A 17,638-nucleotide genomic window follows, 5' to 3' on the forward strand; every position below is an offset into this window, starting at 1 on the left:
CATCAAACATCAACAGCTGTTATATGATCTCTGAGCAGTTCACACTAACTTTTATCTAGTGAGATTATCCCTCTTCTAAAGATAGACCCAGACCACCAAGATGCTAAGTGAGTCGAGTAAGACATCTCCTGAGGTGCAGGGAACTGAACATAGACTTGTTGAATACCAAATTAGCCTCACAACTGTCCTAGCTCCCAAAGTAAACACACTACAGCAGACATGCTAAGATGAATTCTGCCATGTTGCTTGAGGATCTAGAGAGACAGAGTTCATGTTCTCTGTGTCTGCAGGCGCAAGAATAATGACAAACTCCCCAATGACAGGCCAGGACAGAAACTCTGAGGTGGCCTCTAGCCAGTTTTCTTAAATCCTCTCTTTCCTCTTCTTTCTCTTATCAGTGAGTAGTTACTGATTTGTCATTTGACACATATAAAAAAGGAAGAAAAAAAATGTGTATGAATCTTTCCAGGATCTTTAAAAAAAACAAAAGAGACTGATACTTAACAGTCCAAAGAAATCAGTGACACAGTAATTGCCGGTGCACTGAATAGTTTCTCGAGAACACTGCACCTCTGTCACCAGCCTATTTTATTTCTTTCTTGTCTATAGGCTTTCACTGTTTTGATGGAGTTGATACCCATATATTACATTTCAGGGAAGGACAATAAATATCACATATCTCTGTCTCTATTGCTGCCCACTAGGCACTCTAACAGGACTTACCCTAACACTCTAAACCATATGAACAGCTTCCAAGAAAAAAAAAAAAAAAAAAAAAGAATAAAAAAGAGTCAGCCTGCTATGTAAATATTTTCCCTTCAGCTCAAACTCCCACCTGGAAACAGATTTCCTTTTAATTTTTGTTGGCCTAAATTTCAGGCGATCTCACATTGGTGGCAGATTTCTGCATATAAAACTGTCACTGTTTCAAAGTGCTAACTTGCAGCTTTGTAAGGTTAAAATTAGAATGCAGCTTCACTGGGAAATGGAGATTTCCACTCTTCTGAAAGATTTGGGAGTCACTTCTAGTCTAAGAAGGGTTGTGTATTCAATTGTGGAGATTTCAGAGAAAGCAGAAGAGGGAGGTGTGAGGCACAGGCCTAATTTCAGACATCACATTTCCAGAATTTCTTGCTCTCTGCTTTAAGAGCTCTTCATGTCCAGTGTTCTGGATACTGCAGATCCTGTTTGGATACATGTACCTGTGGCTCCTCACCTGCCACGTGAAGAAGCTAGAGCTCTAGCTGGGGGCTGCTAATTCCACTCCGGAAGCCACATGCCCAAAATTCAGGCATTTCAGTGCTTGGCATCATGCTATAGCCCCTCTGTGAATCTGGCCCTAATGCACCAATCTGCAGTGACCTCTCCTTCTGTCTGGACTTTCCATGATCTGTGTAAAAAATGTAACAGTAAGTAATAAGTAAGTAAGGATAAGTAATTATTTGTTCATTCTTTTAAACAGTGTTTTTAACCTGCAGGATACTCAATAGTTAGTACAATGTTGGATCCTACCAGCAGTGCTTTAGAAAAATCTGAATAATTCACATACAAAATCACGGATCTGTCTGCATAAAATAAATTCACAGTGGTAGGTAGAGCATTTAGAATTTTTTCTGCTACCTTGAAAGTAAAGGATTTAGTTAGTGAAAACTTAGAAAATGAACTCCTCTTCATGTTTTTACTGGTCCAGCTGGGATGGAGTTAACTTTTTTCCCAGCAACTCCTATGGTGCTATGTTTTGGATATGTGACTAAAACGGCCTTGATAGCACACCAATGTTTCAGCTATTGCCAAGCAGTGCTTACACAGCATCAAGGCCTTCTCCGTTTCTCACTCTGCTCCCCCCTGCCACCCCGAGAGAAGGCTGGGAGTGGGCAAGAGGTTGGGAGAAGACACAGTTGGGACAGCTGACCCCAGTTGGCCAAAGGGATGTTCCATACTATGTAACATCATGGTCATAAAAAACTGGGGAGCGTTTGTCTTCCAAGATAGCCATTGGGCAGAGACTGGCTGGGTATCAGTCTGCTCTTGGAAGATGGTGAGTGATTACATTTGCATCACAGGTTTTTTCCCTTCACTTATTAAACTGTTTTTATCTCAACTCATGAGTTCTCTTGCTTTTGCTCTTCCTATTTTCTTCACCATCCTGCTAGGGGAGTAGAGGGGGAGCAAGCAGCTGTGTGGTGCTGGCTGGGGTCAACCCACAACACTCCTTTTTGGCTCCTGAACAGGGACTCAAAAAGGTTCAAGATAATGACAGATTTCATCAGAGTGTGCTAGACTGAATTTACAGCTGTTATACCTGTTTAGCTGTTACTTCACATTGCTGGTCACAATGTCAACTTGTTTTTTCTTGATGCTGATTTGTTTTTCCCCTCGGTTGCTCTGTCGCTTGCTCCCATTCTTCCTGTACATCAAACTCAAGAGCTTGTTAATAGCTGTTTTCAGCTTTTGCTCTTTGCCATGTTGTTTATCACTTTCTTCTGCTTTGCCTGGGAGAGCCATGATAAAAGCATTGGCCTTGAGCCTAATCTGGTATTTGGCCCCTATGTGTGCTGCCATCCCAGTACTCTGGGAACCATCTCGTGGAGACAATTAGCAATTACACCTTTCTCCTGCAGGAGCCACTTTGTGGAGGAAATGAAGAATGGCATCTTCCTCTTCTCCAGGACAGAGGTTTCCACCCTTGTTGCAATGGCCCTGCAGTTTATTGAACATCCCAATGTAACCAGAAGATTGTATCCGTGTGTGCAGTGCCACTGACTGGCTTTTTGTAAGGTTAACCAACGAGTAGGGAATGACACACAGGAATGCGCCCTGAGGCAACCAATTCCTGGGTGGCAAAGGTGTCTGGGAGAAGTCACAGAAACTGCCACAGGCAAAGGCAAATCAAGAGAAAAGTGGCCAGTACTCTATCTCTACACTGGACTCATGGATGATGGCAAATGCCCTGTGGGGGTGGCTACAGCAACAGAGGCTTACTAACTGGCAACACAGAGGTAAGCCCATCTGGGCTGCTGCATTGTGGCAAGACATTGCTGCCTGGGTAAAGCAGCAATGCTGTAAAAGTACATTACGTACATACATGCCCAAAAGCCATGCCACCAAAGAACATGGAAACAAGAAGCAGGCAGACCAGGCTGCCAAAACTGAAATGGCTAAGGTGGACCTGGACTGGGAACCTAAGGGCGAGCTATTCATAGCTTAGCATGACACATCAGGACACCTAGGAAGAGATGCAATGTATAGATGGGCTCATGATACAGGGGTGGACCTGACCATTGAAGCCATTGAACAGGTTATCCATGAATGCATGAATGTCATGATCAAACAAGTCAAGTGGGTAAAGTCTCTCTGCTGTGGAGAACAGTGGCTGGGAAAGACAGTGTGGGTTGCTCCTCCCTCAGGAAAAGGCAAAATCATTTGTGGGGTTCTTTTTGCTCAAGGGCCAGGGTGCATTTGGTGGGTAACGCAGAAGGATGGGGAAACCCCATGTGTACCTAAAGGAGATTAAATCTTGGGGGAAAACAATCCATGATTTGAGTTGTATGCCATAGCTGTATGCCAAAGTACTACAGCAGGAGTCACTAAAACTAACTGAGGATGAGCCTTGTAAGGAACCAGGCAAGACACAACCAGTTTCAATGCCCAGCAACCCAGTCCAACACACCAGCTCCTACTAAGGCTCTACTTGTCCTTTTTTTTGATCTTTTCCAAATTTTGTCGACTTTACTTTTCTTTATGCAAAGCACATTAGTTCCTTCTTGGAAGATACACTAGGCACTAGCATTTCCTTACTCTTACATAGCACTAACTAGAGCAAGATAACTGTAGCATTTTCAGATTTATACTACTGTAAATTAGAAGAGCAGGTTCATGTTTTGTCTGAAATGTAGACTCTCTTCTCACACACTTACAATGTTATGGCAATGTCACTAAGATGAAACAACAGACTGTAAAGTCATAAAAATATGTAAATTATCATAGTGTCAGTGCTATGACACAGCACTGGATTATCAGTAAAATTATTTCTGTTCTTGTGTGCTCACAGCTCTTATCTTGTTCGCAGGAAATAAAAATGGTTCTTGCAGAGCACTTTATTTCAAAATCCATTAGCAGAACTTGTTACTGAAAAATTGGGGAGCGTATCTCAGGAGACTGAGAAAAGGAGAAGATAAATTAATGATCATATTTGTGATTACATTGACTCAGAAAAATTTCAAGGTCTCACTCACACTTCAAAACATGGTGTTTGCCTGTTGGTACCAGAATAATCCCTCCCGCTGTGATACAGGACATTTTGTGACTCAGTAAGCATTGGTCATCTTTTTATACCTTTCTCCCCTCTTACACCAGCTATCACACGTTCAAAAGGCTGACACTAATCCATTTTGGATACATACTGAAAACAGTGAAGAAAAGCTTCCTCTACATTGCAGTTACATTCTGAAAAGTGATTATTTCAAATGGTAATGTCCTAGCCAGAAAAATCTATTCTGAGATAATACCCTTGAGCGCATTCTACTAAAGAAAAAATGGGGAGAAAAAAACCCCAAACTATTAGTGTTTTTACTAACATAGAAAAAACAGTATGGCTATGAACATGACATTGAGTCATGGCTCGTACACCATATGCTTGTGAACCTCTATGAAATAACATGAACAAAATAAAAACTGTAGCTATTTTGCTTTGCCTTGTGTACATTTAGAACAGCAACGGGACTGACCAGTTTTTATTGTAAGTAAGTCTGTATTGTCAAGAACAATGTATAAGCCAGAATAAATACATAAACACTTTCCTGGTGAGACTGTACAACTGTCAGGCAGAAAAACTGACAGTGTTTGTTAATAGAGCAAATTGGATTAGAAACTGCCTGGACACAAATCAGGAATGATAAACTACAATTTTCAGCAACTCAACTAACAGAAAACTCAGTGGGTATTTTTTCAGTTTAAGTTATTTAATAGTGATTTTTTGAGTTATTTATGTCAAGATAAAGATATGAAAACATTCACTGTGGAAATGACAAAGAGAGACAAGATGTGCAATGTCTGCTGACTTCATCTAATTGTGATGTTTTAAACCCCTTTCCAGTGCTGACCTCCTTTGCCTCCTGCCTGATGTTTTGCCTCCACTCTATTACCTAAGAACTTCATTAACTAATTCAGCAGGCTAACTGATGAATGTTAGAGATCCTGCACATACTTCTTCCTTCTTCCTAGAAAATACAGTTTCTTTCTAAGTATGTTTGCTCTTTAAAGATGTTCATGCAGACAGTAAGGTCTAGTAATGGGATTAACTCTGCTCGACCAAAATCAGGCAGGCTATCAGCTGAGCAGACGGATTAACAAGATCATCTCACATGTTGCACAACATCTTCTTCCTTGCTAATCCCAAACAGCAATTTCTAAGACTAAGTTAAAACATGATATAAAGACAAGCTGAAAGGGTAGAAACAACAGCTTAAAACATTGTATTTCCCAGGCAAACTAAAATCACACAGAACAATGTAAATGTTATTTGTAAGTGAGGGGCTGCTCCATAAGTGAGGGTCAAAATCATTTCCATGTCCCAGATACATTTCTTTAACTGACATTTCTTACCTGGAAGTAGGAAGATATGAGTTATACTGCTGAGACAAACAAGTAAGGCCAATACAAAGCATATGTGAAGGATGGATGTTAAATACCTTGCTTCAAGAAGCTAGTTAGCTGCTGCATCATACCCAATCTATTTGTTGCAGAGGATCCTAAATCACTTCTTCTGTGCTTCCTACATTAAAGTAACAATTGCACTGCAGTTGACAGGTTATCAGGAGACCTGAATGATCCGTCAGCCTGAAGCAGCTTTGTTACAGCACTGTTGAGTCTGGTAGGGACTAAGTTAGAACCAGCTTGGATGTATCTTTGTCACACTGTAGTCAGAAATCCACACAATACCCACATTTACTCTGGTCCAGCTATTATAACCACAGAGACCGTCTTCCCCATTTCATTCTTCTGCTGAATTCACAGACAAACCTTACCCAATCACCTCCTGATGCAGCCAGGGTGGCACATCAAACCCCCCTTTCTCCCACCAGCTATTCTAACAGGTACCTCAAACGTGCATCCTAAAGGATGTACAAGTCACGCGGTTGAAGTATGAAAAGATGCAGCAAGGCAAAGAGAGCCAAGCTCTAGTCTTTTTACAACATTTTGTTCAAAGGTGAGTAAAAGTTCTGGGAAGATTCCCCCAGAATACAACACTGCCCAAGACTCAGAGCTGCAGTGTACCATGCTGGCTAAGCAGGAGAGTAAAACATTCATATGGTGCCATTCTTAACATATCAAAGGCTACCACTTCAGCTTGCACTAGTGGATGGAGAAATTATTGCGGTTTATACCATCAGAGAAATCATCTCAATCTGTTGTCAGATTCACAGGCTCTCATGCTTAGCAGACTTTCAGCAGAGGAAGACAAGCCTCAAGCTGCTTTGCTTTAGGGAAAAATAAAACTATTCTACAATTCAAACAACAAATAGTTTTCATTTAACCTAGAGACTCTGACTGCATAAAGGCTCTCTGAGCATAAATGAAATTTATGCTATGACAGCAGCAGAGAAGGAGCTTAATTACAATGACAATATAACTCAATCTAGCCAATGTTCTCATTTACTGTGCCAAAGATATCCTTCTGAGTTTTTATGCTTGGACTAGACGGAAATAGCAACAAAACCATAAATCCCCAGCTTATACTGGTCTCTTTACCATCAACAGGTTGTACACGAAGCATGTGACATTACAAATTCTTACATTCATGGAGGGAATCCACTAGCTGAAGACAACATTAGGATTTACAGATGAACGATCTGAATTTTCACTTTATGATCATTACCTGATCCTATTGCCCCAAACTATCACCATTAATTCAGATACTGCTAGAGAAAGCTCAACAGCAAGTCCCAGCTTTTTAAATGGCCAACAGGGTATACTGATATATCATCCATTGACAACCATAACAACTACTTACTCCACAGTACCGATCATCACTGAATATCTGTGGTGGCAGTGGATTGCCTTGTGCAGGCTGCCTATCCTCAGGAATATTTTTATACATCCATTGTCTTTTCTCCTCTGACATTGTGATATCCACTTCTTCAAACTCTATGCGATTGGCTTCCAGAAACCTCACCACATCTTGCTGCCTCTTCTTTATCTAGATGAAAGAAAGAAAACAAAACCCAACACTCAGAGCAAGTCCACCATAACCCAGACATGCTTACAAACCTGAGAAATTTCCTCCTCTCTTACCCCACTTTCATGGGATGGGAAGTCACAAACTCAGGAAGACAAAGGAGAAAATATTTTTCAGTTTTAAGTTCTTAAAAGTTAAACACTGCTGTTTCTTTACAAGTTGGCAAAGGTTATACTTCTTCACCTCATTTCTAGAAGGCTCTCTTTAGTTCAACTGTGGGAACTTCAGTCTTTACCCTCTAAAGATGCTTTAAAGAAAAATAATCTGTATGGGACTCTTCAGAAGTAGGACTTAAATGAGGCAGCTCGTTTTCAAAGTCATTAGGGGCTACATTTTTTAAGTATACAGGCACCTAGAAATGCAAGGTAAGCAACCCGGCAAGTCCCAGAAGAATCTACTCCTGTATGTGTTCATTGAGATAAACATGTCAGTACATCTGAAAAAAAAACATGCCAGCTACACATATTTTTGTTTTCCTAGACACCTACACATCTTTTAAAATGCAGCTCAACAGTTCCCTGAGCAAGGCCTGTTGAATCTTTAATTAAGAGTGTCTGTCTGCATAACACACATGCCTAAAAATAAACATGATCTTATCTCTTGAAAATTAACTTCACTGCAAAAAAAATGCATGAGGTTTGAGTTAAATGTATGGGGATTCTGCCCCTCAAAGAGATTATCATCTTTATACAGAAGCCTAACAGAGGTAGAACACCAGCAGTTTTTAGCTCATTGCAGCTATCATCAACCCTTAACAGCTAGCTGGGCTTCAAGCAGATACACTCAGGTGAAGACTACTCTGTCTCAAATAGGACTTGATATCAAAATAGCAACCTTTGAAATAAAAGTCTGTAGGGCTGAGGAAAGGTACCTGAGCTCATGCAGCTAGGTCTGCTCTGCATTCTCTTCAGTCCATACTGTACTTTTTGCATCTACTTACGAAATTAATTCCTTCAGAAGGAACTATAAATTATATGCTGTATTTTTTACAGCTATCATCAACAGCATTATCTGAAGAAAGAAAATACAGCTTTAATAATTCTACAGTACTCCTGGAGTGTCAGATCCACGCAGTTGCTGACTGGCATAAAGCCCAGGTGGATGAATCATGCCTGTGGGTATCGTATGACCTAGATACTATTTGGAAATCAGAGGATTTTTAAAGTGTATGTGCTAGTTGTTCTTGTCACACAACCCAGTCTGCCTATCTAAATGCACCACAAAAATACATGACATTTGGAGGTAATGCTGATGGAATCTTTGTTTCATTGAAATAAGAGGGTACCCATCCCAAGAAACTGCAAAGACAAAGCTCTTAAATGATTACTGTCTTTCATAAGAAGTGAGCTGCATAGTACATTTGTACATCAGTGTCTTAATCTCTTTCCTTTTCTTACATATACTGCTGGGGTTTTTTAGGCATATGTGAAAGGATCACTTTTTCATATAGAAGGCACCTCCTAAAATTGTGTGCAAATAATGCATTATCAACAACAGCAAAATTACCACATCATCATCACTGCTGGTACCAATAATAACATGCCTTTTACTATCTCCCTAAAAATTGCAAAGACAAATTCTGTTGTCAATGTAGAAGTGAAAGACAAAAATAATTTCCTCTGTTGCAAGAGAGGCCCAAAAGAGACAGACACTGAGATTTTCTTAACAAGAATATTAAGCATTTCATAGAATTCTAGAATGGTTTGGGTTGGAAAGGACCTTAAAGATCATCTAGTTCCAACCCCCCTGCCATGGGCAGGAACACCTTCCTCTAGACCAGGTTGCTCAAAGCCTCGTCCAACCTGGCCTTCAACTCTTCCAGGGAGCGGGCGTCTACAACTTTTCTGGGCAACCTGTTCAAGTGTCTCACCACTCCCACAGTAAATAACTTCTTCCTTACATCTAATCTAAATCTCCCCTCTTTCAGTTTAAAGCCATTACCCCTTGTCCTATCACTACATGCCCTTGTAAAAAGTCCCTCTCCAGCTTTCTTGTGGGTACTGGAAGGCCACTATAAGGTCTTCCTGGAGCCTCTCTTCTCCAGGCTGAACAACCCCAACTCTCTCAGCCTGTCCTCATAGGAGAGGTGCTCCAGCCCCCTGGTCATCTTCGTGGCCTCCTCTGGACTTGCTCCAACAGGTCCATGTCCTTTTGTTCAAACAGAAATGAGATGCCTAAAATGATGTGTGGGAGAGGTCATTTCCTTATAGTGGAGTACTGCTAAAATCACATGAACTCCCCCCTACATTGGTCAGAGCAACTAGCAAACTACATAGTGCCTGGGCCAGCCCTCTGGCCCTGAGGCCAAATGGCATCATCTGGCCAAGTCTATTAAACCTGCACCCTCTCAGAGTGGCTGCATGCAAACTGTATATTAGGAACGATCCTTGGCACACTGTAACATCTAAATCATAGCCATGAACTGTTTATGAGACTGTAAGTTAGCCTTGGCCAAAGCTCTCTTTGCCTGCGACCATTTTTCTAACAGTTTCACAGTACCAGAGCTCTCCACTGCTCAGGCCCAGGCCACATACCAGTACGCACGTATCTACATGTACCCATTTTCATCTGTTGTCTTCCAGTAGTCTGTACACTGGGCACAAGTTTAACTGCAACTTAGATTTAATCAGATCCCTAATACTTTATTGTTCACACCATAAGACTTCTCCCACAAACCCCCATTTCCTAATCTCTCCTTTTTATTTTTATAAAACTAATTAAGATGTTGAAGTGAAATAAATTTTGGGTGGGTTTTTTTTAGCCAGAAGCCTTGCAATTCTCCACATGACATCTGCATGAGTTATCAGCTGTGGATGTGCCAGCTGCATAAATTTAAACAAAATGCCTTGAAAACTTTTAACGAAAAAAGTAGCATCTTCTCCTCCCCCAAGTGATTTGATTCAAGCCTGTAAACTGAAACAAGAGCTTTAGTTACATTTAAAATCCTATTAAATTATGCTTTGTTGTTTAAGATGCATGCTCAGAGCATCTGCCACAACAGAAGCCAGCTGATTATTCCCCAAGAAAACCACAGGACCTTTGTCTTCCTCTACAACTGGATCTGTGCCGCAGGAGTGCGTCAGCCTCACAATCCTGCCTGCAGCTCTCATCTGTGGTTACTCTAAGCCCTAAAAACTCCCAGCATTTGACCACATGAAATACTGAGCAAAGACAACACAGCACAAAAAGGAGTGTCGCTTCTCCCTTTCTCACTAGCCCATGCAGAGGATCTGAGCTCCTGCCAAGAGCCTGAAGCTACACTAAGGCTTGGACAACAGGCCCAAGCCAGAGTTGACCTATAGATGAATCCTGTATATTTTATAACTGATAACCATTGTGCTAGTAGGTATTGTACTAGGTTACAACAACCCACCTATGCTGATGTTAAAAGTGCTAAAGTGTTGAAGTACTGAGGCCTGAACAACAGGCCCTGAGCCGAAGCTGCTAACTTAGTATGTAGTCATTAGCGAAATATGTATGCTTATTAATGAAAGATGTAGCTTAGCTATCATATACTCATTACTGATGATGAATGTAACGAAAACATGTCTCTCTTAAATGTATTTTTTATCCTTCTTTGTGTAGGGGCAAGTTAACAAGGCCATGGAGCCAGCTGTCCAGCCTTGTGACCAGAAGTGTATCCTTGCTCATAAATAAATTACATAAGCAGTGAAACTCCCTTAGCATCCTCCTTGAGCCCTGACCAGGTTCTGGGGGAATCTAATTGGAGAGTGAAACCAGATGTTTCCGCTCAAAACAAAGGTGCCAGTTATTCTGGCTTGCTGATCTCTAGTATATAAGGCTGGACCCGCTTGCAGTGACTTTGGATGCCTCACCTACGGGTGGAAACACCGTGTAGGACTTCCCACTTGCCGGGAAAGGCTCTCCAAATCCTCGCTGTAACCGGGGCTCCCCAGCGTCTGCGGATCTGGGTGATGTTAACGTATGCAAGTGGTGAGGTATCTTTCTTAATCACTATTCTCTCTCTCACGTAGTAATGATTTGATGCATTAGCCTGTATTTTTCTGTTTGTTTGCTTTAAGTGCATTATTCTGCCTTTTCTTACTGCATGTTTTCTGTATTACTCTGTTACATTATTTAGATATCCCCAGTAAAATACGCCTACTCTTTTCATTCTGGTGTCCGAGTTTAACTGGTATCCTTAATCAGCAAAACATAGCCCAGTGGAGAAAAATACATCCTCATTTGACAAGATATGGAGGCGGATACTTTAGTCCTCTTTGTGAAAGTTAGCCTTGTACCCTACTGCTTCCAAGGTTTCCAGAGTGTGTTACAACTGAAGGGAACCTGAAAAGAGTATTCAAATAATCAGAGGTACCATGTTCCAAAAAACTCGGTTTGTGGCTATTCATACACCACTTTGAGAAAGCACCTGTATTCTTACAGGATAGAATGTTACGGTATGAAAATATTTTGGTTTTAATGTTTTCAGCACACCACGATACACTGCAAGATACACCATCAAAATATATATCCATTGTGAAGTTTCGCAGGAAAATCTTTATATGATATGACCCTAATCTATCTTTAACGCAGTGAAGAAAACTCTGATAGAGCTAATAGTCTACTATTATAATTTGATGTTTGTCTCCCATATATTTAGCAGGGTGATTGTTTCCTGAACATCATCTCTCTGGGGTTTTTTTTACTGTTAATCTCTATTTCTAGTCACAAAAGTAAGACAGAAAATCCCCAGGGACATCTCAATTCTATCCCAGTATTTATATCTGGTCTTCTTATTAGGATTAAAAAGCGGCAAAAATAGGATGTCCATTTTGATATACAAAACTGTTAAAAAGAGCTAATCACTTATTCAGTAGCCTGATTTATAAAGAAAGTCTATCGTAGCTAAAGTATCCAGTCTTTCTGCCCTAGTTTTCATTTCTTTGTACTGATTTGCAACAGGTAACAGGAGGATACGCTTTCAGACTGCTTTGGAGAAATACTTCAAAGACATACTCAGGCCTGGCCAGGTGGGACCACTGGGATTATCTGTTCTGACCTTCAGCATCCCTGAATTAATTCCTTGTGGGAGTAAAGAGTTTCTCTGGATTTTTTTTCCCCCTAAGCTCCATTCTTGAACTGATAATAACAGAGAATCTGCTAGTCTTTGCAAATTGTTCCCATAGTTAGATAACTGCCTTCACTTAAAATATTTGCTTGCTTCTGTTCAGAATTCACCTCACTTCCAGCTTTCTTTTTATATCTTTGGCTAGACTGAAAACTCTTCTGTTATAAGATTTCTGTTTCCCACACAAGTAATATGGAGGAAAAACAGATCTCTCAGCAAACCTGAATAGTGATCTCTGGTAATAAGAGAAATCCTATTGCTTGTTTAACAGCAGAATGACAAAATGAGGATGTTACCATCATAAATCATCTCCAGACTGGAGCAGTTTAGCAAAATCAGATCACATCCTCTATCCAAAATTCCCTGGAAGCTTCTCATCACTTCCAACAGGTCACAATTTCCTTCTTTTTTCCTTCTCTATGCTTCCTGAACCTTTTCAGAAGATCTTCTGTACTAAAAAGGCTTGCCTACAGACAGCTGCTGAACCAGAGGAGCATAACATGTGGTCTCTCCACTATTAAACAGCAGCAGCATCTCATTATTCTATACTATTTTAACCAAGATATTCAATACACTGCAAAAATCTCACTAGTCCAGGATTTATCTAACCCAGATAGGATAAATGAACATTAGTTCTACTACACTATAGGCAAGATGACTCAAGTAGCTGTATTAATAGGAACTGTAAAATAACCATGATTAAAGATAACTTCTTTCATTAGCCCAGTTAATATAACTGGGACAAAGCAGACACATTCTCAGTTTCAGATCTCCACGGTGTTAGCAGGCATGTTGCTGAGTATCTGGTGCCCACAAAGTGGATGCAGGAGGTTGGTCTTCTGCTCTGGACTGTACCCCCCACCTTCTGGAGATAAGGCATTCATTGGGCTTCAGTCTTCCTGCCTGCAAGTGGAGGGAATGGCAGGTACCATTCAGTGCATTGGCTGGTGAATGAGATGTGTAGCACTGACTGTCCTACGGCCTTTTCTACCTGGAACTGAAGGGACCAAATGCCTAACCTGAACTGTCCACTCATTCCAGACAGATCCCAGGAACAAATAGCCTGCTTTCTAACACAAAATCTCACCCCAAAAAATATTCAGACCACATGTGCTGAGAACAAGGCCTTATGATTAGTATCTTCTAAGCTGGCTTGACAGATCACAAACACATTTTAGAAGTCTGACATTTAAAAAAACAAAACAGAGTGCATGTCTCAGTCCACCTCAAAGACTTGTTTCACAGACTGGCATATGTCTATCTAGATCTGTGCCTCTAAAGATGGAGATGGTCCTGCTGGGTCCCTTCCTTCTCTTTCAAACTGGTTATTCTTCCCTGATGCCTGCCCTTACTCCAGAACTGCAGCAGCCACGTTATCCACTCACTGACTCAGCTGAAAACTGAATGTATTGTATTTGGCAGAGGCACCTTTAGGGTGCAGTTTGATGATACAGCTAAGCAGATCTCACCGCTGGCTGTCACTGAGACAACACAATGTTCCTCCCTCCTGCCAAGCAGCTTCTGCAGCTTTCCTTGCACAAGCATAATGCAGGAACCAGGGGAACAAGGGAAGGAGCATCAATAATGTCAGCACCACAATCTCATCGGTTTATATCAGTAGCAAAACCGCACCCTAAGAAAATGGCTCAGCAGAAGCTGAAGCATGACCAGCTACAGGTATCTGAAATATGAACTGCATAAACAGCATTTGTGTTACATAAACACAAACTCCAGCTCATTCCCACAGCTGAAAATACCCAACAGGAGCCTCTGCCTTTACAACTCATGCAAACATAACCAAAGGGACTGTTGCAGTGTAAAACACAGATGTAATATAGTTACTGCAGAGTATTACTAATCTTCACTTCTCATACAGATAAGGCTTAACACATACTCCCAGATAATGAGACACTGCGCTCTAACAGAGATGCAAGCCCTAACCCCATCAAGTGAACAGAACTCCAAACAGTGTTAACTGCAAACCTACACGTACCTTCCTCAGAAAAGCAAGGAGGAGGCAATGCCTCCTACAGACACACTCAACAACATCTGCATTCTTTTATTCTGTTTCCGCTCTGTTTCTGCTTTCATATAGACCCAATGAAAATCTCACACACGCACAAGGCTGACATGCAAATCCTCATGGTCCTGTTAGATTTGCAACCTGTAGTAAGAGAGACTTTCTGACGAATTTCTCCTTTGCCTGGCTTAGGAAAGGAGAGCGCAACTGACCCCTGGCAATTTTTATGGCAGAGAGATGGCAGTGCTGTGACAGACCTTTACAAAAGTTCGTATGATTAATTCATTGTTCTTGGCACAGGAAAATACAACTCAGCTATGTACATACGGAGAAAGGAGATGAGAAGCTATGGCGAGGTGAAGGAGGTTAATAAAGAAATTTTAAAAATAAAAATTAAAAAAAATCAGCACTGCATAACTATTCCCAAAAGTAAAGTAAGTGGCTACCTGCTGTAGCAAATATTGCATTACATGTGATAGAAGGAAAATACAGTCTCCTCAGAACAGTCTTCCAAATAGCTAAAAACATCTTTAATGTTTCATCCTCAAGAAAATGTTTCAATATCCTAAAAACTGACCACAGAACTTTTCAATCTGAAAAGAAATAGAACAGTCCCTGAAGAGTGGCCGCATGCAGCCTGCACTGCCCTGGTCTCCTGCTAGCAGCAATCTTCCACTTGCACACAGACATAATTAAGGACACGCCGTATGAAATACTCTACTGAACTGGGAGGGCAATCTGTTCAGCTTTATGCAAAATAAGTTCGAAAGTCCCTGGGAGCTGCTGAGACACTGCTTAGCCAGACAATTTGCACACCTTTACCTCTGTGCTATATGGTTGGTATTTTTGAAAGAGTCCAGTATTTCAGAAATGCAATTAAAATTTGAGCCAGGTTTGTTTTTTAAAAGACTCCTAATCACAAGCAGTCAGCAGAGGAAAACACATTATTTTCTTTTTCTATAAAGCTACAGAAGACAGTAAACTGCTCCATGCCTAATGACTGCTAACCTCGTATTTTCCTTGTCAGATGTTTCACTATGATAAAATGCATTTAAATCTATTTCTGTGTATGCATGTCTATTACAAGCTGAAGAGGGAAGTTTCTTATTTCAGATAGTTTGTAACAAACCATTGTTCTCTGTGCAAGTAACAAGGTAACACTCAAACACAAAGGAGTCTTTAGCGAGTACAAATACATCTATCACCGAACAAAACAAGAGGTGATGGGAGTTTGCTCAGGGGTTTACTTCGTATTATTTCAGTAAGCATAAAGGGAAAAGGAGAGACAGAAATGGAACAAACAGAAAAAGGGGAAAGACCAAGAAAGGAAAATGAGAAGGTTCTACAGAAATATCAGCTACAGGCAGTGCCATGCAGGGTGCCTTTGAGCCGTCTGCAGCTGAGAAAGCCTCTAAAGTCACTCCCAAATCTACTTCTTTTGATTTCTTCTGTATTTCAGGAAACAAGACTTGCCAATGATGTACACAAATGAAGTAAGTGATTCTATCATCATTTTCTTCTTGCAGTAGGAACAATGTGTTCCTACAGTGTTGAAAATCCACTTACATGTGAGTCTCTGATGGACTGGAGGAAACCAGATGCTATGAGACCCATCAAAAGACTAATAAGAACACCACTGAGGCTGGATCTGTCTTCCAGTTAATGACATGAATTTGTATTCTGTTGCATCAATGTGAAACCAAAAAACCAGCATTGCTTGTGGAAATAAAAAATGGCTAAAATAAAGTAAAACTTGAAGACTTTGCAACAGGAACTGAACCAGAACTTGGAAGTCCCACTGAGTGTACAGGCAGGCGGCTGCAAATCAGAGAGACCTTGACAAACTAGCAGCCAGAGGACTCCATGCAGACTGAGAAACGTAGTGAGAGGATTCCCAGCCTAGCCTGGCAAGCAGCAGGTGACTGACAGATTGAAGGTCAGGATGCGCTGTTGGTTGTTCTAGTAGAGAAGCTTGCAAAACCTACTGCCAGTTTGGATTGTAACCTTCAGCGAGAGCTCCATTCTGTGAAATTACACTATCCTGAAAACTTTTACATTTCTATTTGACAAAATGCACACTTGAAATTATATTTGTGCTACAGATACAGGATCTTTCCTAGTCATAGGTGTTTTCTTGTGAGGATACTGGGAAGGCATACTGGTTCTTCTTCAGCTGGGCCTTTAGCTAAAACAGAGGCCAGATTCCCAGAGCATGCTGGTAACTTGGTCTGTTTTTAAAAATGTTTCAGCCAACAGTGAGCCAAGAAGTTTCAAAATTGTTAGAATTATGTGGTAGGACTTTTTTGGAGTTTTTTTTAAACAAGGTTGTGGATCCTAGTGGCTAGCACAAAAGACAAGAGAAACTTTACACAGCCTGGAAGATCTCAGGGACTCATAAAGCATATTCTCAGCTATCAAAAACTTCTCCTGATGCAACCATCCTGCAGGACTAGAATAATTCATTTCAAAAGACCAACAATTCAAACCCTAGCTGGCAGCTAACTTCTTGCGATAGATAGATGGTTTTGTTTGTAATTTACCATATGTTTCAGTAATTCAAGAGAGTAGTTAAAAAGAAAGTGTTATTTTCATGCATTTTTCCAACAGAAACCTCTCAAAGATGCCAGAGAATAATTTAAATCTCCTGTTTAGCATTCTACATTTACTCCTCCTCATACTATTCTCTTTTGTCAAAGTGGCATATTTATAGCAAGTATTTTGCATCATGAAAGAAACCCTTTTAACAAGCTACATCTATCTTCCTTTTCAAAATGTATACTACACATAAATACAAGTATGATAACTGCAACCCTTATTAATTCAGCTATTCTTTAGTACCTCCTAATTAAATGCAAGTTGTTCTTTGATCTCCATGCTATATTATGTTTATTCATATGTTTATTTCTTTTGATTTCTCTAAGTTACTTGATTCTGAAGTATATCTTTTGCATCCCAGTAAAGTCCCAGTTCAGGACGGTAGTTGAGAACTGTCAAGTTCTGAACCATTGGAAACTCAGTACTCAGTCCTGCAGAGATGAACAGAAAGTTGATCTTTGAATTTCACAGTTCCTCCTGCAGAGTTAGGAGAGCAGGGAATAGTTTGGTGTTTTGCACATGGAAGTCCAATACTGCTAGAGCTGAAAATCTGCAGGGATTTAGAGATATCACTTTGTTAATGTGACTCAAGCTTGCTTGGTAGAATTATGATTTTGTGGAGGGAAGAAAAGCACAGTAACTATGTTTTGTTTCTTTATTTTTTTAAATGTGTTAAATATTTGGAAATTGTTTA

The 17,638-nt window shown here is 40.5% G+C and overlaps 1 protein-coding gene across 2 annotated transcripts in view; it reads right to left on the reverse strand.

Moving 5' to 3' along the window:
* SH3BGRL2 (SH3 domain binding glutamate rich protein like 2) overlaps positions 1-17,638 on the reverse strand; it is a 48,842-nt gene that overhangs the window by 16,928 nt on the left and 14,276 nt on the right. For both annotated transcript variants that reach the window (XR_012622631.1, XM_074819705.1), the window contains exon 2: positions 7,013-7,198. Coding sequence is in view for 1 of the 2 variants with exons in the window: in XM_074819705.1 (XP_074675806.1) it covers positions 7,013-7,198 (186 nt within the window). In the remaining variant the exon portion in view is untranslated. The remainder of the gene's footprint in view (positions 1-7,012; positions 7,199-17,638) is intronic.

Source organism: Strix aluco, chromosome 3 (genome assembly GCF_031877795.1).
Source record: "Strix aluco isolate bStrAlu1 chromosome 3, bStrAlu1.hap1, whole genome shotgun sequence".
Taxonomy (NCBI): domain Eukaryota; kingdom Metazoa; phylum Chordata; class Aves; order Strigiformes; family Strigidae; genus Strix; species Strix aluco.